This window comes from Dromiciops gliroides, chromosome 4 (assembly GCF_019393635.1).
Source record: "Dromiciops gliroides isolate mDroGli1 chromosome 4, mDroGli1.pri, whole genome shotgun sequence".
Taxonomy (NCBI): domain Eukaryota; kingdom Metazoa; phylum Chordata; class Mammalia; order Microbiotheria; family Microbiotheriidae; genus Dromiciops; species Dromiciops gliroides.
The window spans coordinates 144,438,953-144,466,450 of NC_057864.1; the positions used below are offsets into that span (position 1 = coordinate 144,438,953).

The 27,498-nt window shown below is 37.5% G+C and overlaps 1 protein-coding gene and 1 non-coding gene across 2 annotated transcripts; both read left to right on the forward strand.

Moving 5' to 3' along the window:
* The first annotated feature begins 82 nt into the window (after positions 1-82).
* TOMM20 (translocase of outer mitochondrial membrane 20) lies at positions 83-26,905 on the forward strand. Its single transcript, XM_044005018.1, has 5 exons — positions 83-331; positions 7,386-7,432; positions 19,303-19,384; positions 22,253-22,395; positions 24,220-26,905. The coding sequence occupies exons 1-5, from the start codon at positions 211-213 to the stop codon at positions 24,262-24,264; spliced, it is 438 nt and encodes a 145-aa protein (XP_043860953.1). The 5' UTR covers positions 83-210; the 3' UTR covers positions 24,265-26,905.
* On the forward strand, positions 1,225-1,362 carry LOC122727112. The gene has a single exon (XR_006353066.1). It is a non-coding gene; the product is annotated as a small nucleolar RNA SNORA14 (small nucleolar RNA).
* Positions 26,906-27,498: the final 593 nt, after the last annotated feature.

A 27,498-nucleotide genomic window follows, 5' to 3' on the forward strand; every position in this document is an offset into this window, starting at 1 on the left:
TTCTCCTCAGGCTCTGCCCTAGACGTCTAGAGAACGTCGCTCTCCTATGACGTCAGAAGCGGAAGTGGGGCGCCAAGGGGTCCTTTTTCTTCCCCTCTCTCGTTGGCTCCGCCCTCGAAGGGAGCGGAGCGAGCCGCCTCTCCTGGCTTGAGGGTCAGCGAGGGGACGGCGCGGCTGCTGCTACCTGCTTCGCGAGCAGCTGCCGGAAACATGGTGGGACGGAGTGGGGCGATCGCTGCCGGTGTGTGCGGGGCCCTCTTCATCGGCTACTGTATTTACTTTGACCGCAAGAGACGGAGCGACCCCAACTTCAAGAACAGGCTTCGAGAGCGTGAGTGGATCCCCGCCTCCCTCCTACAGCCCAGTCCTCGACTCGCACGCCTTCTTCCACCCCCACCCCCCGGTTCCGCGCTTAGCGTTTTTCTCCCCAAACTCCTTTCCGTGCGGCCGCGCGCCCTAGTTCACCCCGCAGCCCCACGCACACCTGAGCTAACGGGTGCCCCTCGCGTGGCCCCGGCCTGCCTTCCTCCCACGTGCTTCTTGGGGGCTTCCGCGGCGGGGGGCACGCTCTCGGCCATCACCCCCCCCCCCTCCAGTCTGCCCTTTTCTCCTCTTGGGATCCTTCCCGTTTACTTTCTGGGGTGAGCCACCCCTGCCCTTTTTCTGGGGCTCTACGGGCTTGGGGTGGGCGCAGTGGAGGGGACTGGCGTCCCCCCCCCCCCCCGCCCAGGCCAAGGCCACTATGGGTGTTTTTGCCTTTGAAGGACCGAGCGGCCTCCTCGTGGAGCTCATTGAAATTCGGAGGGTCCCTTGTGCGTGGGTGGGGCGGAGGCGTGGAGTGGATTAAGCCTTGGCCGGGGGGCAGAGAGGGAGGGGTCTGATCTTATCTTTCTGGCTTTCTTCATCCTTTTGCCTGTTTGAAAGGTTAGAATTTCTTAGTGGCTCTCCAGTTTCTTCCCCACTCTGTGCTGTGTAGACTCCCTCTGGAGTTTCCTTTAGTTTTCAGGCCTCTTCGTGTCGTTTTTTGTCCCGTCACCCCACCTCCCCCTATTTCTTTACGTTATCTACGAAGGTGATTTTTCTCCTTGTTTCTCTCAGTAGCCATGAGACATAGCACTGCCAAGCATTTCTGCAGGTAATGTGGGAGCTTATTGCAATAGCCCAGGTACAATCGACTAGGCAAGGTCCGCGTTGATCTGAGCTCAGGAGTGCGCTAGTGTCCAACAGCATTCTTAAACCCTCTTGGTAGCAGTACGACAAACGCTTCCAAGATATGAGTGAATGCGACAGAGAATTGCAGATTAATCCAAAATGCTGAGTATTTTCTTCTGACTTGGTATTATTTCACATCTGTGACAATTTTTTGAGATGATGGTATGTTTGCGAACCGAATTTAATTTGGAGGCTTCTGCGTTTGCAACATTGGAGGACCAAATTTGTTTGGAAAGTATGTTTTAAAAAATTGTACAGTGAAATGTTTTTTCATTTAAAACTGCCTCTAAAGCATTTAAGTGTAAAGTTGATGAGATCTTTCAACTTCATTCATTTCATTGGAATGTTAATCATTGAGTCATGGGAGTGGCTGACAGTTTTGAAAGGTCATAATTTGCTGCTTCTAGGGCAGGATCTACTTCACTTTGTGAAGATGAGGGTAGCTACTAGTTTGCTTATTTGTTGAGACCAAAACTTAATTCTTTCTCCCCCCCCCAAAAAAAACCAAAACCAAACCCAAAAACATCTCAGGCACATTTGTTAGCACTTTCAGCTTGGTATATTTTTTTTTTCTTGTTTCCATAGGTTGAAGATTTGTCTAAAACTTCTCGGCCCATAATAGGAGCCTTAATTTAATTCTGGGTAGAATGAAATTCAGAACTTTTAAGTTTGCATACCAAAAATAGCTTTTCAGTACTTTAAAACCTTTGAATTATTAGTAGCAAGGATCATTTTTTCATTCGTTAAATTACTGGAGTTCATGCCTACAAGATTTTCTGCTCTAGTTCTTGCTCTAAAACTAGGTGAATAAACCCACGTTGAAACAAGTTCATTTTTTGAATTCTTTGAACTGGAAACAGTAGTCTTTACCACATCTTTTTTTTTTTAAATTCTGCAATACCCTCATTTCTGAAAAGGTAATCCCTCTTCCCTCCCTAACCCAGTGATCCATCCCTTGTAGCAAAGATTTAAATAATAGTAGTAGTTAACTTTTATGTATTACTTTAAGGTTTGCAGAGGCATTTTTTACATGTGGTATGTCATTTGGCCCACACAATAACCCTGACCCTGCTAGATAGGTGCTATTTTTATCTTCATTTTATTGATGAGGAAACTGAGATGGAGAGAGGTTGAGTGTTTTGCCCTTGTCCACACACCCATTTGAGGCAGGATTTAAACTCCTTTTCCTGACAGAGGATTCAGCAGTCTATTCCCAAGTTACCTAGCAGCTTACATTTAAAAAGACAAAGGTAGAGGTTGGGAGTGGGAGAAGCAGTTCAACAAAATCATCCAAATCTTATAGTATATTATAATAGCTAACGTTTATATAGGCCTTACTATGTGCCGGGCACTGCTAGATCCCTTAACTTTGCCTTTTTGCATCTTTTCCCCTGTGCCAAGTAAAGATTGAATTTTTGTGTAAATGGTAGAAGAAAGGTGATTTAGAATTTTGTAAAGTTGGAGTAAGGAGGGACCTTAAGAAATCCAGTGCTCTCATTTTAGATCCGGTGAATATGAGGCCTAGAAAAGTTAAGTGATTTGGCCAAGGTCTACAGTCAATTAGAACTAGAACCCAGATCTTGTGTCCAGTGTCCGTAGTTGTCTGCCCAGCCTGTACTATTCTCTGGAATTTACTCCCTTGAAGAACACCAGTGACTTGATAAACCAATCCATGCCTCTTTTTTCTGTCTTGACCTTTCTGATTTTTGATAACATTGAGTCTTCTGAGATACCATACTCCCTTGATTATCTTCTGTTCTCTTTAATTGCTTTATTGACTTTTCATTCTTTTCTCTATCCCCTTAGTCTCCAAATGACTTTTATTGGTTGTCTTCTGGCTATGTTCTATATTGTCCTGAAATCTGATTCCCATGGATTCATTCCTGAGCTCCAGACTGCCTATAGGATATTGCCGTTAGAATATCTTTCTGGGATTCAAATTCAACATACACTTAATTTAGTCTCATATTTACCCCCTAAACCTGTTCTTATTTCTCACTTTGCTTCTTTTTGTGGTACCACCCATATTTGGAATCTAGTGATTATCTTTGGCTTGGTTCTAATTTTCATCTCTTACAGTTAACCAAATTCATTGGCTCTTGAATGGTACTTTCTCTGTTTTCATTTCCACTATTGTTGTGCAGGCCCTTATTACCACCTGCCTATTGGCAGTAGTGTCATAATAGATTTTTTTCTGTCTACTCAACCTGTTCATTTGAGCTTACATGCTACTTATTTTTCTGCGTAGCCAGAGTTTTGTCACTATCTCCATCTCTTTATTGTCATGTAAAATTTTGAACCCTGTTGCCCTGCCCCTCTCCAGTCTAGGACCACACTACCTTTCTTGCCTTAGCTTACATTACTCTTTAGATATTTCAGCCAAACCAAGGTAGTTTTGGCTTTCTAACATACCCAGCATTTTCTTGCCTTCATCCTATTCATTTCAATGGTTCACTTGTTCTGTGACAGGTCTTGTTGGGAGTGAGGTCATAAAGTCACAGATGAAACAGTCCCTGACTTCAAGAACCTCACATTCTGTTAGGGAATGGGAGAGGGAGGATGATTTATCCAAATAAGTGTTTATAACCTAGATAAAGAGTAAAAACTAAGTTGAGGAAAGGATGGACATTAGTAGAATGTTTTCCTACCCCTCCACCCCTTTGGAAGCCATTTCATTTTAAAACTGTCATCTCCTCTTCCTTAGGGAATGCCCTAATAAAGTTGATGTGGGCAGAGGTGAGATGGGAAGAAGGGACTGAACAAAGGCCAGAGAAGAGAAACAGAAGGGAATAAACAGTTATAGATCTCATACTATATTCCAAGCACTTTGCTATATGCTTTACCAACATTCTCATTTGATCCTCACAGTGCGGGGGAGCGCTGCCCCCCCCCTCCAGTTAGGTGCTGCTCTTATCTCCATTTTACGGTTGAGGAAACTAAAGCAAACAGGTTAAGTGACTTGTCTAGGGTCAAACAGGGTAAGTGTCTGAGAGGCTTCCTGACCCCAGGCTCAGTACTGTAGTCGCTGTGCAGCCACCTAGTTACTTTTATACTAAGGCATTTAGCGTTAGTGGTTGTGCTACAGAATTTTAGTTGGTTTTGAAGTTAAATATTTTATGAGAAATGCTTTCATTTTTAAAAGGGGAAGACGTAGGTACATACCATGGGAGATAAAAACATTGCCAGGATGGGGGGGGGCTGGGCAATGAGGGTTAAGTGACCTGCCCAGGGTCACACAGCTAACTCGGGTCCTCTTGAATCCAGGCCCGGTGCTTTATCCACTGCACCATTTAGCTGCTCCCTGTTGCCATGATTTTAAATCTAAGATACCTGTTTTCTAAGTTTGGAAATTTGGAGTAGTTGTGCTTCATTTTTAGCCAAGATGTTTTATTTATGAGATAACTTTGCCATCTACTGGCAGTTGTAAAAATGAGACAAAAGCCATTTTAAATAGTCATTATGATTATTTTGTGAGATAAAACTTGTTTTAGGAGGGGTAACTGGATTATGTAAGCCTCATTACCTTCATTTGGCAGTAGTATAGAGTATTTGAAAGATCCCTTTTTGTAGTCAAAGGCCTAGGATTATTTAAATCTTAGCTCTGCTGCTTACTGTGTGACCTCTAGAGTATGACATTTCTGGGACTCATTTTCCTCATCTGTAAAATGAAGATATTCCACTAGGTAATGAAATTCTTTTTCAGGTCTAAATCCTCATCAAGATACACAGTGCCTAAAATCAGTCATTTTAGATTATATTGTTGATAGAAAGTTCTGAGGACATTTGCAAAATAGTTTATAATTTGTGTCTATTGGTTTTAGATAGTCATTTAACTAGCATCATTAACAATAACATTTCTGTTAACTTGAGAGATAGAAATTGTTCAAATTCTTTGTATCAGTAAATTTTCCTTATTTACATTAATCATTACTTAATGACAATAGTTAAACTCACTTATCAGCATTCCTACGTGGAAGTTTCTTGCTTTTTTGAATGTACTGAGTGTTTTCAAATTGTGTAAATAGAATCACTTAGAGCCAAGTAGATGGTATAATGAATAGATTTCTGGACCTGGAGTCTGGAAGACTTGAGTTCTGATTTTGCCTCAGAAACTTTCAAGTTCTCTGTCTCTTCACAAGTCATCCTATGTCAGCCTCATCTAAAAAATGGGGTCAATAGCAGCCACTTCACAGCATTGTTTTGATTTTCAGATGAGATATGTGTAAAGCTTTGCAGTATTAGTGATTTCTATTTATTAAATTAGAGCCATCCGATTTAGCCAACTTTTCACATTTTTATCTACTTAAAACACTAAATTTGTAATGTGAATAGTCATTACAACTTTTATTTGTTCTATGAGTTTAAATTTTCATATCTGTTAACATTTTTGAAGCATTTATTTTAACTTTTTAGAACCAAATGTGGGGTAATAGCCCTTGACATATATCTATCACATATATCACATCTAAAGCTGTGAGAGGCCCTCTAGGTCAACTCTCATCTTAGACATGAGAGGAAACTGAGGCTTAAGTGACTTGACTAATGTCATGTGATTGATTATAAGGTTCTAGAGGCAGGTGCTTTGACTTTATGGCCACTGCTCTTTGTCCTTTATTATCTGCACCTGAGTTTCAATCTTGACTGCAATGACAAAACATGTAAACTTGGGTATTCATCCCCAGTTTTTCAGTTTGTTAACATTTTTTACCTACAGGTCCGTTTTGATAGTATATTTAAAATAATGTAACAATTTCAAATTAAATTAATTAGCACCTCCTTAATATACCAGGTATTGGGGATTCAGAGGCAGATGAAATAATCCTTGCCACCTAAGAGTTTATATTCCATTGGAGAAGACATGGATATATATTTAGTATCTATAAAATTAATACAAAGTAATGGGGGGGGGGCACCAGCAGCTGGAGAGGGATGCATAGAAAGTGGTTCTGAAGAGATGAGTTCTGAAGAAAATTAGGGCTCCTAAGAGTCAGAGGTAAGGAGGGAGGCATAAAGAGCAGCCAGTGCAAAGACAACAGATAGATGGAGTGTGTGAGAAACAGCAAGAAGGCCAGTTTGGCTGGATTGTAGAGGACATAAAGGAAATTAATGAATAATAGAGCTATAAAAGTAGGTTGGAGCCAGGTGGTTGACTTTAAATGCCAAAGGAGTTTATATTTGATCTTATTTCTAATAGAAAACCCCTGGAATTTCCTATCTATTTTTGTATTTCCTTATATAATTATGCCAGAATTTTTATTTCCAGAAATTTGAAATAAGTCCAGGGTAGAAAGAAGTATAATAGATCATTTTTATTAATAGTCTATTAAAAGCAGCTCTTTCTCCAATTCTCCAACCCAAATAACCCACCAAAATTTCAAGTTATGTAGTTATAGGAACCAGGGACTCTAGGATTTGTTTCATTCTAGTGAACTTTTACACTGCCTTGTCTATTGAATTACAAGTAGTGTCTGTTGATCCAAGTAACCATATTTTGTAATTCTGCAGCAAATATGCTAGTTTTTGCCTCCCTAACTAGATTATAAGTTATCAAATCTTATATCTACTGCTAAGTATTATAGCTACTAGTAAGTACATAATAGCTTGTCAATTTACTACTTTTTCAAGTTAGTCTTGGGGTCAGTCTTATTGTCTTATTGGGTACCGCTTAATATAATCTTTGCATAACTGTAATCATATTACTTTTCTTAGGTTAATATTGCTTCAGGCATTATCAAATGATACTCAAACCTGACTGTTAGAGACTTTCTGTCAGTATTGCTGACTAGGGGTATACTTATGGTATATTATGGTTACGTCTTAATTTTATGGCTGGTATTGGTCAAAGAAAGAAGGGAATTCTATAGAATATATTCATTGACATACATCTTATCAGCTCAACACAATCATTCTGCATGATCTTTAATATTTGCTTAAAAGCACATAAGAGTTAAGGTAATATCTCAAATCTGCAGAATAGTTATTTCAAAACTTTTTCATATACATTATCCTCTTTAATCTTAACCCTGTGAGGTAGGTTTTTGCAGATCTTTGCTTTATTTTATAAATGAAGAGACTGAGGCTCTAAACAGATTATACCTTTAAACAATCAAACATTACTATTTAATCACAATTTTCATTGATTGTAAAATGAACATGTATTAAATCTGTTACAGGAAGAAAGAAACAGAAGCTTGCTAAAGAGAGAGCTGGACTTTCAAAGGTAATGCCAATAACCTGCACTTATGCAGACTTATATAAAAATGTATTTAAAAGGACTTTAAAATCTGTGTGTGTGTGTGTGTGTGTGTGTTATACTTAGAAATGCAGACATTTCCTGTATGGGGTGTAGGGTGGGGCAATGAGGGTTAAGTGACTTGCCCAGGGTCACACAGCAAGGAAGTGTCAAGTGTTTGAGGTCAGATTTGAACAGATGGGTCCTCCTGAATCCAGGGCCATTGCTTTTATCTACTGCGCCACCTAGCTGCTCCTGAAATGCAGACATTTTAAGGTATTGTTTATAGAATTTTTCATAGTAATGCCAAAGTATAGTTTGGTATTTAGGTAGTCATTTCAATCCTTTAAAGACTCAACTGAAACCACAAGTCTTTTATATAAGATTATCTATTTGGACTGGGGCTGTAGTTGTGCATTTGTTTATTTGTTAGAACTTAAGTGTGGGACTTTATCCTCCATTAAACTGCTTCTTGGGTGTCTTACTATATCACAGAGATGCTGGTCCTGACTTTCCAAAGGCTATGCTAGCAGTATTAACCCCAACAGGTCCTATGAAGCTGGAAAGGCTTCAGATAAGAATGATCCTATTGATATATTTATTATGTCTTTGAGTACCAGCCTAGCAATCTGCATTAATGTAGGAAGGACTTATACTGATGAACTTGAAAATAAGCAGGACTTTAGATTTGTCCTGATTTAGTTTTGTCATACCAATTTCAGTTCCTCATTTCAACTTGTCAATAATATTCTCTCAAATTGATGGGCTTGGGGTAGATGACTTGTGGGGCCCTTTCCAGCTATAAATACTAAGTCTGTCATCTTTGTTTTGTGTGTCTGCATTTGATAAGCATTGCACCTCTGCTTTTCTGGTCATCAGTAACAAAGACAGGGCCATTAAAGACACTAATATGTGGGTTTACAGTGATCTATTAATTAACATTTTTGGGGGGAATAATCAGAATCCCACATAAGACCCAGGTTCAGTCGCCAGATCTGCTGCTACCTGTGTAGCTTTGAGAAACTATTTTTCCCTGTCCTCAGTTTCCTCATTTACAAAATGAAAGCATTTGGACTAGGAGGTGGTTTGTAAAATCTACTTGATTCCCTGAGGTCATCTAGTACTTCATTTTCTAGATGAAAAAGCTTGGGTCTAAAGAAGCAAATGAAGCTCTTGCTCTCAAGGCCTTAGTATATAAGTCCTAAGTTATAAAAGCCTAGACCTCAGATCTTGATTCTTAAAGCCTTTTGTAGTCTTAATACTTCATTCATACTGTTTTGTTGATAGCTTGCCATATGGCCCCTTCCCCCACCCCCCATCCTTTTTTAGAAGCATCTTTGCCAGAAATTGAGCGCAGAAAAGAAAAATTAAATCCAAGTCATTAAATTTTCTTTATTTTGTTGGCAGGTTTAGGACAGTCCTTCTTAGTAGAAGGAATTGTTATCTATAGGATAAAATGTGTTTGAAGGTTACATTTATATAACAATTACATTGAGCTTTTTGAGTCGTTTCCATCACAATAATTTTTCATAGGCACTAGTGATAGTGGTAATAATACTTGAGTGGTTTTTTTGTTTTGAGAGGTTCCATGGTGGAATATGTGGTTTACAGAATCTGAGTTGGAATGGACCATAGTGTCCTTTTAGTTTAATCTGTATGTGAACCAGGATATTCTGTAACAGGCGTCAAAACTTTCTGCATGAAACATTAAAATATAATTGGAAAATGTTTAACAAAATAAAATAATACAATAAATCCTAGATAATGTTAATTTGAGGTTTTAGTATGCCCCAGACAGGTAGTATTTCGATTTGAATTAGGCAACATGCACAATAGGTGGTCATCCAGCCTTTATTGTAGACTTCACTAAGAGAAAGGAACTTTTTAACTTTCATGGATATCCATTGATTACACTTTTGAATGGCTCTAATTGTTAGCTAGTTTTCCCTTATGTTCTGCTTTTCTACAGCTTCCACACATTTTCCTGTTTTCTTCTCTCTAGGGAGAGGAAGAACAAGTAATGAACCGAAAAGTGTCCTGGAGTTATAGGGTCCTCTGGTTCTACCATTTAGTCCTAGGATGATTTCAGGCAGGTCCCATAACCTTTCTGGACCTCATTTCCTTGATCTGTACAATGAAAGGACTGTTCTTTGAGGACCTTTACTTCTCTACATCCATGACCCTATAAATCTAACCCATATTTTATGTAGCAGCCCTCTAATTGCCAACTTTTTCTCAATATACATTTTTCATGGTGCTCTCTTGGTTTTTTGCGGGGGGGGGGGGAATGGGGGTTAAGTGACTTGCCCAGGGTCACACAGCTAGTAAGTCTGAGGCTGGATTTGAACTCAGGTACTCCTGAATCCAGGGCCGGTGCTTTATCCACTGTGCCACCTAGCTGCCCCCTCTCTTGCTTTTGATACTATTTATCATCCTTTTCTCCTTGGTACTCTCTTCTTTTTAGCTTCCTGGTCCTTCTCAGTCTCTTATACCAGATCTGGAGTTAGAGGTGCTAGGTTCAGATCTGCCTTTTTCACCTACTCCCTATCAATGCTTGTTTAACACCTCAGAATCTTTGTTTTACTCAACTATAAAATGAGAATGTTGGACTAGGTGATCTAAGCTTGCTTCCAGCTCTAAAATCTATGATCTTTGTATTAATTATTTTCCTTTGTGTCTTCAGAATTTTATTCTCCAGTGTTCCATTCTTCCTGGGCTGACTTTTCCTTTAGAATTTTAGGCACTGGGGCAGCTAGGTGGTGCAGTGGATAGAGCACTGGCCCTGGATTCAGGAGGAACTGAGTTCAAATCCGGCCTCAGACACTTGACACTTACTAGCTGTGTGACCCTGGGCAAGTCACTTAACCTTAAATGCCTCACCAAAAAAAAAAAAAAAAGAATTTTAGGCACCAAGATTCTATATACCTTTTCCTTGTACTCTTTGAAATCTGATCTTCCCAAGTCTGGGAGCCATATTAGATTATACCTGTATTTCTTTTTTATCATAGATTCTAAGATGGAGTGATCTTAATCCTCAGAAACCACTTCCTCAAGATATGATTCTAGAATAGAGTTCTCTCTTTGGTTCTTCAGTGGGCAGCAAGAATACCTAGTGCCACCATGTCCACTCTTCCCCCTACTTGGTCTCTAATTCCCCTCCCCACCCCATTCATGAAGAACTGTTACCACCCGGGAGACCCTCTCTTTGGTTTTATTGGGGCTGTTTGATTGCCTACAGGGCTTAGATGATTTGAGAGTCACCTACTCCATTTCTTTGAGGGACCCCTAGGCCTTAGAATTTTCCCTGCCACTTCTTCCTAAGGGCCTCTAGGTCATACCCATCAGCCTTACCTCTACATTTTGGAGAATGGCAGCACCATCTAGTGAACTATCAACATAGACTAAAGACCCCATGGCCATTCCATTTGCATATGTATGGCACCCTTAGATATTCTGGTCTTATCTAACCTTATTGCAACTGAATTTCTTTCTTGTATTATCTCTCCTTGAGAGTACTTGTATCCTCCATACTTAGCACATTGCTTGATACATAGTAAGCAGTTACATGCTTTTTCTTTTTTTTTTTTTTTTGGTGAGGCAGTTGGGGTTAAGTGACTTGCCCAGGGTCACACAGCTAATAAGTGTTAAGTGTCTGAGGCCAGATTTGAACTCAGGTTCTCCTGAATCCAGGGCCGGTGCTCTATCCACTGCCACCTAGCTGCCCCAGTTACATGTTTTTTCATTCATTTTTTTCTCATTTTATTTTTCAGTAAACAAATATTTTCCCAATTTAAAAGAAAACCTTTGTAATGAATAGTGTTCATTCGTTTTTCAGTCATGTCCAACTCTGTGACTCCATTTGGGATTTTCTTGGCAGACACTAGAATACTTTGCCATTTCCTTCTCCAGCTCATTTTACAGATGAGGAAACTGAGGTAAATAGTGTTACATGACTTTCCCAGGGTCTCACACAGCTAGTAAGTATCTGTGGCCAGATTTGAAATCAGAAAGATTTGAGTCTTCCTCACTTCAGGCCCAGCACTCTTTCCACTTTGCTACCTATTGCCCAAATGAATGTTGTATGAGGGGGCAGCTAGGTGGCGCAGTGGATAGAGCACTGGCCCTGGATTCAGGAGGACCTGAGTTCAAATCCGGCCTCAGACACTTGACACTTACTAGCTGTGTGACCCTGGGCAAGTCACTAAACCCCAATTGCCTCGATTAAAAAAATAATAATAATGAATCTTGTATGGTCAGTCAAAACAAATTCCTACATTGGCTATGTCCAAAAATAAGTGTTTCTACATCTTGAATTTAAAACTTCTCTGTCATGAAGTGGGTAGCATAGATTATCAGTCCTTTTTATTATTGCATTTTTTTCATTCTTAATAAGTCATTAGCTGCTGGGCTTTGTGTAGATAAATCACTTCAGAAAATTTCTAGGTAATTGAAGTCCCCTATAATTATTATTTCATTCCTCTGTGCTATTCTTGTCATCTATTTTCCAATCTCTCTTCTGTTTTCTAATATTTTTGTGGGGCCTCCAAGGTCTTCACCTAAATCTTCTGTACCCTAAACTCATTCCTGGATTTTCCCTCACATGAGTATATTTTTTTTTTTGTTTAGTGAGGCAATTGGGGTTAAGTGACTTGCCCAGGGTCACACAGCTAGTGTTAAGTGTCTGAGGCCGGATTTGAATTCAGGTCCTCCTGAATCCAGGGCCAGTGCTCTATCCACTGCACCACCTAGCTGCCCCACATTAGTATATCTTAATATATAGTGCTACTCTTCGTCAGCCCCTTTACCTAGTCTTTACCTTACCTTTATCTTCTTGAAGAAGTATATTCTTCTAGAGCTATAATCCTGTTGTGATTTTCATATTACTCTGTTATTTGGTCTTATGAGATCAAATTTGCCGTAACCTATGAGGATCTGTTTTTATCTTACTGTGCATTCATTTTATATCTGTGGGTATATATCTGAGGTTGTCCCTTTTGTAGGTGTGCCTCTGGCTCTCTTCTGTCTGTTTTTTGGTATCTAGCTTGGTGGACTTAGTTCAGCAATTTTCTTTTTTCCCTTTTTCATTTTAAAAGCTTTTATGATTTAATTTGCTGAACTCTAGGTAAGCATATCCATGTCAGCCCTTTGTTCAGTGTACTCCTATATTTTAAGGTATGGTCCAGAATTCAAATTATCTTCTTGAATTCCATCTTCTTTACCATCTGTTCACTTCCCAAATCTGCCTTTTTCTCCTGAGACTTTGCCTTTGATTAGCAGTACAAGTATTTAGTGGTCTTCTTTCCCTTTCTCTTCTTTTTACATTCTTCTACCTTCCAATCTTTTCTACTTTTTTAGGTCTTTGGTTTCCCTTCCTCACTCTATTTCTTTTTTTCATAAGTTCCTCTCTCCTTTTTTTTGGGGGGGGGGCAAGGCAATGAGGGTTAAGTGACAGTGGAGTCTCCAAGCTGTAGAAAATAGGTTTATTGAGAGAGGGCCTATCTCACAATAAAGCTGGTCTCAGGTCTAGAACCTAAAGACCCTGAGTATAGGGTCTCTGTGGTTTCATACCCTTACAGACTCTTCCCATCTTGCCCTCAGAGAATTGCAAATGAATACCGAAAAGGATACATTGAAACTTGAACATTATCTTTAGTGACAAAAGCCATCTAGCCAACTAGTCACAAGAGGGAAACAGTTAGCCCTAAAACAGTTTTCTAAAGCAACATGGTCATGCCTTCTAAATGCTTTTTGTTTCCTTCAGCTTAGAAGATACTATTTCTAGTGTTGTGGTTAACCACAATGCATCTTTTAAAAAAAGGGGGGCATCACTACAAATCTCTGATGTGACTCATGAAAGACAAGGTTGAAATATAACATGCAAAAAGAGAGATAGGTTACATAACTAAAGAAAATCAGAGAATACTTAAATACTGATTCTTATTACAGGTAAATCACTGATATCTAAGGGGTGGGGAAAATCTCACTCACAGCATAGATAAGTCACATGACAGATTATGAGTTTTAGAAAGGACCTCAGTAGCCATCTAGTCAGTCCACATACTAAAGGACTTCCTACTGTAACAGATATTGCTCCTGTTGTGCTGGTCACTGCAAAGTTTTTCCTGTATTCCTTATGTGCTAGAAGTGATTCAGTTCATTATTATTTTCACTAATAACTCCTTTAGAGAACTATTGTCAAAAATGATTTGGGGGTCTTCCAACTCTTGCCTGTTAGCACCTTCTCATAGTGTTAATATTTTGGCAGATTATCTAACTTCCTTTTATGTCATTCCAACTTTGTCACTTTTTATGCTTACTCCTTTTCCTCAACATCTTTGCTTTTTCCTTTCCCTTAGGCCCATTACCTTGATTCCTTCAGTTTCTCAGTCTATCCAGATTTCTTTTTCTCTTGCTCCTCATTCAATTTTTTGCCTTGTTCTCAATTCCTACTCCCTTCAAATCCCAGTTCCTATTAACTTGAACTGAAGGATAAGAAGGGTCATCCTTTAGAGAACTGGAAGGAACCCTGAAGATTATCTAGTCCAATCCCTTCATTTTACAAGTGAGGAAACAGGCCCATGGATATTAAACAATTTAACCAAGGCTAAACATGTAGTAAATGTCATAGTTGGGATTTAAGCCTATGTCCTGAGATTGCAAATCCAGCACACTTTCTAAAGCACTATTCTGCTTCTCACTTCTGTTATTTTTTTCCCCACTAAAGCCAAGAGTAGAATGATTTTTATGGAAGTCCATGACTTTTATTAGCACCGTTTTTATGACACAGTTTATTAATTACTAGCAAGGTTGTAAACATATGGGAATAGCCCATAGAATCCAGGAAGTGATTACTTAGTAGTGATTCTTACTGAAGTGTTTTGTCCAGTTCTGTATTCCACTGGACAACAAAGATGTGAAGATAAAGAACCAGCGTTGTATTGTCATCCTTCCTTAAAAATGGGTATAAAATGTTGTATGAAGAAATTAGATGTGTAATAAAATACTTTCTAAACCATACATATTTTTACCCATTGATAAAGTTAAGAGAATTCAAGTATTTATGCTTTTGAGGGTACTAAAATGAATGTTATTTTGAGGTTATAGGGTAAATGACTAACCTAGCACCTTCTAATTTTTTGATTTTTTGCTGTTCTTGAAAGCTTGCTGTCCTATCTTTAATAAAAACATTTCAGATTCCCTCCATACCTTTTCTGTACTTAAAAATATAACTGTAGATAGCAAAACATAGTAATGTTCCATATCAGTGCAAGAGACAATAGAATCATGCTCTGCTAATCTGCCCTCAGTCAGTCTCAGCATTATTTCATCTACTGTTCCCAAGCCACTGAACATTACTGGAGCTAGTTAAGAAATCATGAATATTGGATTCATTAAGACTTCATACTGCATAATTTTAATTGGGCCACTGCTACATCCCACTGCAAGTTTCCAACTCTACTCCCACCCTCTCAGCCCATTACCTCACCACCTCTTTCCTGAAAAAAGTGTCATTTTTTGTGAACTCTTTCCTTGTTGTCCCCCCATCTTCATCTTCAAGGGTCAGGTATAGATTTGACCTTCTAAATAAATCAGTAATTCAAAAAAATGCTTGGTGGCTACTTATTCGCTATAGGAAAAAATGGAAATTTTCTAGCTTGGAATTTTAATACCATCGATGTGGATGCAACAGGTATTTTTAGTCTTCACACAATTCCCTTTTACATACCCGTTTTGGCCAAACTCTGAACTATTTTTTGTGCTTTTGATAGCTGTCTAAAAAAAATTTTCACCGCTATGTTTTTATTTAGGCCACTTTCCATACTTCTAATGTACTTGCTCTGCCTTATAGAATCTTTTGACTTAGCTCATCTCATATTTACCTCCAGAATAGCTTCCTGAGTCCTTATCCCTGTCCATCCCTCTTCCAAAATGAAAAGTATTTTTCTTCCTCCTCAAATTTATTTTGAATTTCTCCTTTTCTCTCATCACTTTCTGCCTTGTATACTTAACTGTATGCAGGTTATATTCTTTGTCTCTTTACCCCTTATCCTTATTGTAAATTCCTTGGCAGGGATTGTGGCTTTTTTATTATGATTTTTCTCAATTACATGTAAAGATATTTTTTGAGTTCCAAATTTTTCTCCCACTCTCCCTTCCTTCCCCCTCCCGAAACCAGTAAGCAATTTGATATAGGTTATACATTACAATCGTGTTAAACATATTTCCACATTAATCAAAAAGAAAAAAAAGCAAGAAAATAAACAAGAACAATAACAAAAAAACAACAAAAAAAAGGAAAATAGTATGTCTTTAGTCTGCATTCAGACTTCATAGATCTTTTTCTGAATGTGGAGGACATTTTCCACCATAAAGTGAGGCAATTGGGGTTAAGTGACTTGCCCAGGGTCACACAGCTAGTAAGTGTTAAATGTCTGAGGCCAGATTTGAACTCAGGTACTCCTGACTCCAGGGCCAGTGCTCTATCCACTGTGCCACCTAGCTGCCCCCACCATAAATCTTATGGCATTGTCTTGGATTATTGCATTGCTGAGAAGGGCCACGTCCATCACAGTTGATCATCACAAATTGTTGTTGATACTGTGTACAGTGTTCTCTTGGTTCTGCTCATTTCACTAAGCATCCATTCATGTAAGTCTTAAATCCATATGCTTATCATTTCTTACAGCACAATAGTGTTCCATTACATTCATATACCAACTTGTTTAGCCATTCCTAATTGATGGGCATCCCCTCAATTTCCAATTCTTTGCTACCACAAAAAGAGCAGCTATGAATGTTTTTGTACATGTGGGTCCTTTTCCCTTTTCCATGATCTCTTTGGGATACAGACCCTAGTAGTTGTATTGCTGGGTGAAAAGGTATGCATAGTTTTTAAAGCTTTTTGAGCATGGTTCCAAATTGGTTTCCGGAATGGTTTGGATCAGTTCACAGCTCCACCAACAGGAACATTTATTTTTTGTTTGTTTTTGCAGGGCAATTGGGGTTAAGTGACTTGCCCAGGGTCACATAGTAAGTGTCAAGTGTCTGAGGCCGGATTTGAACTCAGGTCCTCCTGAATCCAGGGCCAGTGCTTTATCCACTGCACCACCTAGCTGCTGCCGGGGCCCTCCCCCCCTTTATTTTTAAAAAAATCTCTTGACCCACCCCTCAGGTTATATCTCTCCTTCCTTATACAGCTAAGCTATTAGAGTAGTCTGTACTGAATTCTTAACCTTTTGCAATCTGTTTTCCAACCATACTTTTTTAGCGAATTTGTTTTCTTAGAGATGACCAATGACATCTTACTTTAATATGATTACCTGTTTTTAGTTCTCATCCTCGACTTTTTGTAGATTTTGTTATTGTTGACCATCCCCTTATCCTGAATATTTCTTCCCTTGATTCTGTTCATTAGTCTCCCAAGGTTCTGACCTAGGTGCAGTTACTAGGTTTGGTTATGTTCTCTATTCAGACAAATTCCAAATCTATTTCTTCCCCGACTCGCCTTTCTTGAACTACAGCTTTAGTCCCACTAGGACTGTAAGTTCTGTTGGTTGTACCTGCATACCATCTCACATCTTTCCTCTTCTGTTCATTTTTTTTTGCCACCACCCTCATTTATCTCTTAATTTGTTGAACTGTTGTTGCAATTGTTTTCCTTGCTCTCTTCCTTCAGTCCATTTTTCTATACAGCTATCAAAATAATCTTTTGGATGTACAAACCTGAGCCTGGCATTTCTCTGCTTAAAGGTCTTCATTGATTCCTTGTTGCTACAAGGATTAAGTAAAATCTTATCCTATTTGTACTTCTCAGAATCTGGGTACAACCTTACTTTTTCAGTCTTATTTCACATTAATCTCCTTGACATTCTCTTCATTTCAGCCAAATCAGGCTGCAAGCTATTTTTTTTTAATCATAAAAGTATTTTATTATTTTCCAGTTACATGGAAAGATAGTTTTCAACATTTGTTTTCATAAGATTTTTAGTTCCAAATTTTTCTCTTTCCCCTCCCCAAGACAGAAGGCAGTCTGATTGATTATATATGTATCGTCACATTAACATATTTCTGCATTAGTAATGTGAAAGAAGAATCAGAACAAAAGGGAAAAACCTTAAGAAAAAAAACAACAAAAAAGTAGAAACAGTATGATTCAGTGTGCTTTCAGAATCCACATTCCTTTTTTCCTGAATGTGGAGAACATTTTCCATCATGAGACCTTTGGAATTGTCTTGGATAATTTTATTGCTGAGAAGAGCTAAGTCTGTCACAGTTGATCATCATACAGTGTTGCTGTTATTGTGTACACTGTTCTGGTTCTGCTCACTTCTCTCAGCATCAATTCACTTAAGACTTTCCAGGTTTTTCTGAAATCTGCCTGCTCATCATTTCTTATAGCACAATAGTATTCCATTACATTCATATACTATAACTTGTTCAGCCATTCCCAATTGATGGGCATCCCCTAGCTTTCCAGTTCTTTGCCATGTGAACTCTTCTTGAAATGACAACGTGCTGCTATTAAACAATTATTTATTAAGTGCTTAATACACACCCCAGGCCCTTTTCGAAGCCCTGGCCTGAGAAAGGAAGGCAAAAACAAATTTCCTGCACTCAGTGGGAGAAGGCAACATATGGGAAACTATGTATATAAATATACAGAATAGGTGGAAGGTAAATCTCGGAGGACGATTGGCTTTAGAGCACTGGGAAGTTGGGATAGGTTTCTGGAGAATAGGAAATTTGAGCTGAGTCTTGGAAAAAGCCCCAGTCTCCATGCATTTATGTAGACTGCCTCTCGCATCCCTGCTTAATTACAGTGTACAAAGTACCTTCTTCGTTAAAACTTTCCTGATAACTCAGGTGAAAATGTTCTCTCCTTATTTCCCCAGAGCACTTTGGATCTTTCTTTTGTCTCCAATAGGCTCTGCCTTGTATCATATTTAATGTTCAACGTGTTGCACCCCAAACACATTGTGTCAGTCAACAAACATTTATTAAGTCCTTTCTGTCAATCAGGACTGTATTTAAGGAGATAGAAATAACAAAGTGAGAGAGGCCCTTCCCTGAAAGGAGGTTCTATTTTACTGGGTGATGCAACTAATGTACAAATAAATAAATAAAAGATGTATAAAGAAGAAAATACAAGATTTCTGGGTATGGGGAGTCACTAGTAATGGGAAAAATGGGAAAGACTTCTTTAAAAGACATGGGACTTGGGGCAGCTAGGTGGCTCGGTGGATAGAGCACCAGCTCTGGAGTCAGGAGGACCTGAGTTCAAATCCGGCCTCAGACACTTAACAATTACTAGCTGTGTGACCCTGGGCAAGTCACTTACCCCCCCCCCCCTCCCCCAAAAGACATGGGACTTGAGCTTCAGTCTCCTTGATCAGGCACTGTGTCATTTACCTTTATGTCCCCAACTTTTAGCATTATACCTTGGACACACTAGATAATTAATGTTTATTAAATTAAGTACATTAATATTTGAGCTCTATTCATATTTTAGTTTTTGTCCATAGTTTTATGTTCCTGTGCTGGGTTGGTGTTATGAATGGAAAAATAAATGCAGTATCAGAAATGCTTTGTTTTCAGCTGACTATTTTGAAGTTACAGTATTTTAGAGGTACTTTGTGACCATTTAGTCTAACCACCTTATTTTTACAGATGAGGAAATTGCAAATTCAAGGGTTACCATGTGATTTACCCCAGGTCACATGAGTCTAGCACTTAAGTTTCATAAGTGCCCATCAGTGCTTTACTAGAGTATGCTGACATTTTCAGTTATAAAGTTTTTTTTATATATATATATTAGTTGCCCATTTTGATTGTTAATTGGGATCTTTTTTGCTTTATAGTTACCCGACCTTAAAGATGCTGAGGCTGTTCAGAAGTTCTTCCTTGAAGAAATACAGCTTGGTGAGGAATTACTAGCCCAAGGTAAATATCACTAAAAAGAATCAGATTTTTTCATGATTATCTACTCTTCAAAAGAAGAATCAGACTCTAAAAGTCTCTGCAGTGTTTAGCAAGTGCCCATATGACCATTTGTTTGAAAGGCCTCCAAGAATAAGGCTAATTTAATTGTTTATCTAAATTTATATTGCCTTAAACTGTGTTTCAATGTTGAACTTTAGAGACCCATTAAGGTTGCATGAAATTCAGATACATTATGTACTAAGGTCAAGTAAACCATAGTAGGGTGGCATAAAACAAATGACCATTAGAAATAAATACTTCTACTAGGATATTACTATGTTTACTGATTTTCCACAGTTTTAGAGGCAAGAACTTTCAGGTAGTGTTTTTTATAATTTTAAAAATTGGAGCATTGTGATACATTTTAAAGGCTGAATATATAATGCAAAATATAGAGTAATTGGTGGGGTTATGGCCTAGGGGAAAAAAACCCCCAAATTCATACATTTACATGGAAGGATTTTTTAACAAGTTAGTATAAAGCTGTGTTTGTTATATGATAGTGATGGAATATTGTGCTATAAGAAATGACAAGCAGCTTGATTTCAGAAAGGCCTGGAAAGACTTGTACCAACTGATGTATAGTGAAGTGAGCAGAACCAAGAGAATTTTGTGCACAGAGACAGCAATATTGTTTGATGAAGAACTGTGAATGACTTAACTATTCTCAGCAATACAGTGATCCAAGACAATCCCAAAGGACTAAGGATAAAGCATACTATCTACCTCCAATGAACTGATATTGATTGAACACAACTATTTTTCACTTTCTTTTTATCTTTTATTCATGTTTTCTTGTACAAAATAACTAATACGTTAATGTTTTATATAATTAACAAGTGTCTAACCCACATCTGATTGCTTACTGCCTTAGGGAGGGGGCAGATAAAAAATTTGGAAGTCAAAACTATAAATTAAAATTTTTCTTAAAGCATCAATGAAATATTTAAACATAAAAAGTTAGTTAAAATCAGAAAAGATGAAAATAGGTTGTGTAAATGGAATTCTTTATTTTTGTAATTTTCAGATACTTTAGTTTTTAAAAGATTATGGTTCATATGCTTTAGAGCCGAAGGGACATGGCAATTTCTCATTTTGTATCTGAAGAAAGTGGTATTACTAAGGTCACAAAGATAATAAGTAATGGAACCAGGAATCCCTCCTACAATATTTAGTAAGTAGTTATTCTGCCTATTTTGGAAGATCTCTTAGGAGTAGGCACTCATTAACTCTGGAGATGATCATCTCAGTACATTTTTGGGTCTGTTTAATGGTTAGCAAATTTTTCCTCATATAAAAGCTAAATCTGGTTTGCAACTTATACCCATTATTGTCTTTTTTGTTTTGCCCTTTAGGACCAAGAAGAACAAGTCTAATAATTTCTATATGGTAGTCCTTCAAATAATTTTTATGCAGTTCACATAACTGTCCAATTCTCCTCTAGGCTAAATATTCTCATTTCTTTCAACTGATAAATGGTCCCTCAAAACTGAATCTGAATAAGATGCTAGATGATGGGACCTGATGAAGATATGGTGTTGTGGACACTATACCCTCAATGCAGCCCAGTGTTGCATTCGTTTTTTTGGCTGCCATATATTTTGACTAAAACCCCAAAGCTTTTTTTCAATCTGTTCTCTAGTCATCTTACACTTGCGAAGTTAATTTTGTAAACCCAAGAGTGAGAATTTATATTTATCCCCATTACATTTAATCTTACTCGATTGAAATTTTATGTTCTAGCCTTTTGAGGTCTTTTTGGATTTTAAGTCTCATTCAAGTGTTGGCTTTGTCAGTTAAATTTTTTTTTTTTTTAGTGAGGCAATTGGGGTTAAGTGAGTTGCCCAGGCCACACAGCTAGTAAGTGTCAAGGGTCAGGCTGGATTTGAACTCAGGTACTCCTGACTCCAGGGCTGGTGTTCTATCCACTGTGCCATCTAGCTGCCCCTTAAATTTTTTAATAAATACATGCTATGACTTTGTTAGATGTTCATGAAGATATTAAATAGCACAGTACCAAGCACAAGTTCCTGGCACATTTATAGGTTCATTAATTTAGAGGTGGAAGGATCTATTGAGGTGAGGTCATCATGTCTAGCCCCCTTTCTATAGATGGGGCATGAGGAGTTTAGGTGAATTGTCTAAGGTCATACAACTATTAGATTTCCAAGGTGGACCTTTGATTTTTCCGTCTTCCTGACTTCTAGTGCTAAAAAATATCTGACAATGTTAACATTAAACTACCAGTGATTGCTCTTTGGGGCTGACTGTTTAGGCTAATTCTGATAACACCTTCACTATCCACTCTACATTATCTGTCCCTTATTTCTATTTTGTCCAGAGTAACAGCATGAGAGACACTTGTTCAATGCCTTGCTATGATCCAGCTAAAATATGTCTTCAGTACTTTTGAGTTTGATATAATGGATAGATCACTGGACTTGGAATTAGAAAGACTCGGATTTGACTTCTGCTTTAGACACTTAGTAGCAAATAATGATCTCTTTTGGGACTTGGTTTCTTCATCTGTAATATGAAGGAAGTTTGGCTACATTTCTCAGGTCTTTTCCTTAATATAAAAGGAAGTGTGGTTAGTTATGGTAGGGGAATTAACAGAGTTTTAATTTGTTGATCTAATAGTTTCACTATATTCAAAGAATTAGGAAAACGTCCCATGATGTTTATTGTAATAGAATTTTTTGAAGAACAGGGTCTTAGATAATAGTACTACTTAAAGTATAACAGTAAGTGCTTTATATTTGAAGGTTATAATTAAAGAAAAAGATTTTGTAGGTTCCATAAAAGCTTTTCTATAAAAATCTTTTATAGGTGAATATGAAAAGGGTGTTGACCACTTGACAAATGCCATTGCTGTCTGTGGGCAGCCACAGCAGTTGTTGCAAGTTTTACAGCAGACTCTTCCATCACCAGTGTTCCAGATGCTTCTGACTAAGCTGCCAACAATAAGCCAGGTAAGAAAAGTAGTTTTCTGCAGTAATGGGAAAATGTAGTTATTTAGAATCTGAAAATTAAACTTCATTGTTTTGGAAATTGAGTTTTTAAAAGCCTTTCTGGTTAAATAATAAAATTCAACCATAAATTTGAAATAGTATGGTAGGCATATATATTTAAAATCCAGTAATTAGGATAATAATAATTATTATTATTATTACATAAAGTTATATAACGAATCGTATTATAAAATTTTCTTGTTACTGTGTAATATTTACCACCACTGGCAAATGTAAACTTTGCCCAACTGAGTTGGCTCAACTGTACCAGCTTAGTTACTAAAGAGATTTTTGAAAATCATTAACCTTTAAATAAGTTTTGCTTTTTTTGATAGTTATGTTGGGCTGTCTCTGTAAGGATTCCCTGTCTTGACAAGTGGTATGCTGAAAATTATAACCCCTGTGTATTTAGAACTAGCATACCTTTGTTGTATCTAAGAATACTCCCTCTGACTTTTAGCACATATATTCATAGGGTTAGCCATCATTGATAGGTTTTATACTAAAGAGGGTATATCATAGTGATACTACCACAAGACTCAGAGTATAAGTTACTGATATATTAGAGTCTTCTACTAATACAGTACTATGTTCTCTGCCAGAAGCCCAAAGGATTTTTGGGGGGGCAATTAGTATTTGGAAAATTATGTATCATGAAACATAAAAATCAATATTTTAAATTTCTAAGTAGCCTTTGCTTGGTAGTGATAAATAATATACGACCTGTTAGAGGGGCTAGGAAGAGAGTGTCAGTACAGAGTCTTAATGGTTAAGTAGCCTTTCAGTGATCTTTCATTGCTAGATTTTGATACTTAGTTGGAATAGGAACTGGGGAACAAATAGGACCAAGTAAACAAAATTCATGGACTGGGGGAGCCAAAAACTAGGGTCAAGATCTGTTTAAACCTTGCCCATAGAAGGATATGGGATCAGAATTTAAGGGTACAGAAAAATTATTTTTTCTCACACAGTAGTGACAGTGTTTATATCTCTTGCACCACAGTTAATACACTAGAAGAATAATTTATGAATGCTTACCAAGAGGAATTTAGGGCCTGCACATTACTAGACAGAGGAAGAAAAGGAGTAAAGCAAAACCAAGAGCACACAAGTACATTAGCATTTCTGCAAGAATTTTTTGAATTTTCCTCCCTTTAGAAAAATTGAGGTTGATTTTTAAATTTTATTTTGGTCTTTTGAAGGGGTGGAGTATTGAAAACTATAGGGCCAAAACTAAATTTCTTGGTGTAAATACTTGCCTGTGTAGGGGATGAACTTATAACCCATGATACCCAGGCTCTGTAAATGTTTCAAATATTACCTGGGTTATAATCATGTTGCAGTACTTGGGCTTTTTACTGCATCCTTTAAACTAGGAATGTTTTCAGGTTGAATTGTTCTGAAAGTCTAGATCAGTATTATTGTTTTTTGTTTACTAGGAAGAGAAGAATATAGGGTCCCATTTTCCATCTCCTCTTTAAGTTTAAATAATTTAATGACAGTTTAAGTAATTTAACGACAGGCTGATTCTGTAGGTTACAAAGTACAAGGAGCTGCAGTTGCTTCATATTGCATTTTCAGGTGGAAATAGCTTTAATTTGGTCACCTTTCTCTTCTGTTATAACTTCGAAATACCATATCCTACTTGAAAAATCATAAAGTGTATTGGTCAGTAAGGTACAATTTCCAAATGTCTGGATGAATAATGTGTTTTTCTTGTATGTAGATGGGCTTGATGTTTTTTTGTATGAAACCTATATATATTTCCCTTTTTTTCCTCCATAGAGAATTGTGAGTGTACAGAGCTTGGCCGAAGATGATGTGGAATGAGAAACATGTCAACATAATAAAACTTAATAAAAAAATTTTAAATAATTCTTAGCCCAGAAGATGAGCAGCAATGGGGGGGAAGGGCAAACATACTAGTTATGGACTCTGTATTACACTGAAATCTACCAAAGTTGATTTTAACTTTGTGTAGGTAGGTTTGCTTGGATTTTATTTATTTATCTTAGTGAGAAGTGTATTTTGATAAAAAAAATCATTTTATAAATACACTATGAATTATCTAAATATCACTAATTTCATTTGTTACTAAAATATGCAGTTGTAAGATACATGTGACATAACACTACTACATGTTAAAATACCCAGTGCTCATTTTTGAAAAAAGTTAAGGCAATAAAAAGAATTATGCACTCCATGTTAGAGCACTAACTGGTGGCTTTGGTTTATCCTAGTAAATTTTGTAGTGTATTGGTGAACTGAGAACTTTTTATTTTTTAATTTACCAAAGCTAACAATCTGTGAAGTCACTGGATATGAAGTATTTCCTATTCATAAAGATAATCATGGATACATTTAGGGGATATTTTTGGTTTACAGGGCAACAGCAACCAAAAAACTCTTGAAAATTAATTTTATTTAAAACAAACTTATGAATCTTGGATATTTATTTTGCAGTTCAGAGTTAATGGAAAGAGCACTGAACCTAGTAACAATCAAGAAACTTGTGTTCTAATTTTATTCTACCACTAACAGCTGTGATTGATATAGGACAGATTCCTTTATCACAGAACCCAATCCCTATAAAATGAGAGATTTGTATTAAGTAAAGAGTTCTTTTCAGCTCTATGATGATACTCTATTATAGAGTTGTGGGTTTTTTTGTTTTTGTTTTTGAGTCTAAAAATCAGTTGAGAAGAAAAATTTTCTGACTGTTGACTATCCAAAAGTAAGTACTGGGTTATCTCAGGATATTGTGAATTCCCCATCATTGGAGGTCTTTAAATTGGAGACTGTATGATCTTGGAAATCTTTTTCAGGTATGTGTTGGATTAGATGATTTCTAAGGTGAAGTCTCTTCCAACCCTGATACCATTTCATTTAGAGTAAGTTTTAACCTATGCCATAACTTCTTCTTTGCATTTATCTCCTTGGTCTTTATTTATTTCTTCTCTACACCTTCAGATCTTTGGTTTATTTGCTTTCTTGAATATTGAAACACCATTGTTTGACATAGTAAATGAAGGCTTTTTCAGAGAGGGATTGGGCTGATTGAAAACTAAAGTCTGTCATCTGGTACATATTGGGATATTCTAGACTGAAAACTGTCTATATTTCTGAACTATAGACTGGCTTCAATAATAATTTGCTATGACCTGTTTATAAAAATTTTCTTTAAAAGTTATGAGTATATGTTCTCTTCCATAGCATTGAAATCTTGTTTATAATCGTAAGAAATGAGGACCTGATAGTGGGGGAGAAGAGGAGGCCATTCTGCCAAGGGGAATAAAGTTTTTGTGGAGCTCCTTGCTTGCTGATCTGAGCATGTTGTATTACAATAGCAGTGCTGTTAGGCTGCAGCTAATTAGGGGGGAAGAGGGTTACTACTGAGAGCTAAGACAAGGAAAGTTCAAGCTTCTTTGGAAGAAATAAGGCATCATAGAGTGGAGCAGACCACTTAAACATTGAAGGGAAAGAATGAAAATTTTGGAGAATTCTAAGTTATAGAAAAATTGCTGATTTATAGTGGTGGAATTTCTATAACAGTGGTTCCCTACACTCAGGAAATCAGAGATCTGGACCAGAAAAAACCCAAGTCATCCAAATACCTCTAAGTGAAAGGAAGAGGACAAGAATGGGGTAAACTTGGATACAGGAAAGTAAAGGATTATCCATGTTCTTGTGACATTAAGGCCCAGTAAACAGTCCTTTGCCCCTGCTATTTCTGACCCTAAAACTTAAATTGGGCCCCTGTTGTGAGAATTTTTTAGTGAATTGATAAGGGAATATTTTCCTTATTTATTGTTCATTGAAGAATGAAATTTTTTTAAACAAATCATAATTGTGTTTTGGGAGAGCAAGTACAAATATAATGGTGTTCTTAATTTTTTGCACCTGGTCCATGTTCTCTTCCTAAAGGATTTAATGTTTTATGAAGCGGGGGGGCCCCCCACCCCCTCCAATCTGTTTTGGTAATGTCAAAGTCCATCATGTTTAAGTGAAACAAATGTACCCTTTCCCTATCACTCACCTACCCCCTTTAAGAAAGGAACAAATTGTGTACAACACGTGCACTTGCACAAAACCTTTGGAAATGGGAAGTCATGAGCTTTCAGAGGTTGACAAGTTTCTTTTTAGGGACAAATTTTTTTGATCTGTTTCGTAATTTCATGCTTGGTATAAAGCATCAGGAACATTTTGGACATGTGTGTGTTTACCTGAAGGTAGTAGTTATACTATCAGATGATTTTTAGCAATTACCCAAATGGAGTATGTTTTTGTTACATTATTCAACCTGTGGACAAGGGTTGTTGCTCAGAATATAAAATGTTATAAAAATTTCAACAATGTCGGTTTATTACATAAGCATTATACAGAACTTTCAGTCTTACAAAAGATGAATCTTTAAAATGTTGCTTGTGCCTCAAGCTGTTAAATAGTGAAATATTAAAGGGCTTGGAGAACATTTGTGGGCCTCATTATGTTTGTAGAAATGTCTTCTAATGGGAATATTTGAAGACTAGCTTACCTGTGTGACCTTGGGCCAAAATTAATTTTGTTAGTTTGGGTTTCCTCATGTAACAAGTGCATGTTACTGCCCATGTCTGTTCTAAGTATAGAGGATACAAAGATAAGAGAAAAACATTCAAGGAGTTTAAAATCTTAGAGAAGAAAATTTAGAATCTAATGCTGAGGCTTTTGGATCCCTGCAGGAATTTGAAGATCTCATGGCTACCTGCTCCTTAGTGAAGACGAGACTAGTGTGTCAGGGAGGGCTCCACTATCAATGAACTGGTAAAGTGGGTTTAGATCTTGAAAGTTAGGTTTCAAACCTTCATCCTTGGAGAAGTTATCCTGTCTTCATGGTGGTTCAGCTCCTGGCTCCATTACCTCTCATTGATAGCCTTGTCTCCAAAAGCATGCATCATAGAACTGAGTCAGCCATCTAGAACTGGATCTCTTGTTTCTCGGTGGCTGTGGACTGCTTTATATGTGTCCAGGCTAGATCTGTTCTGAGAAAATGGTGACAAGAAAAGTGGTTTGGTTATTGGAAATTAA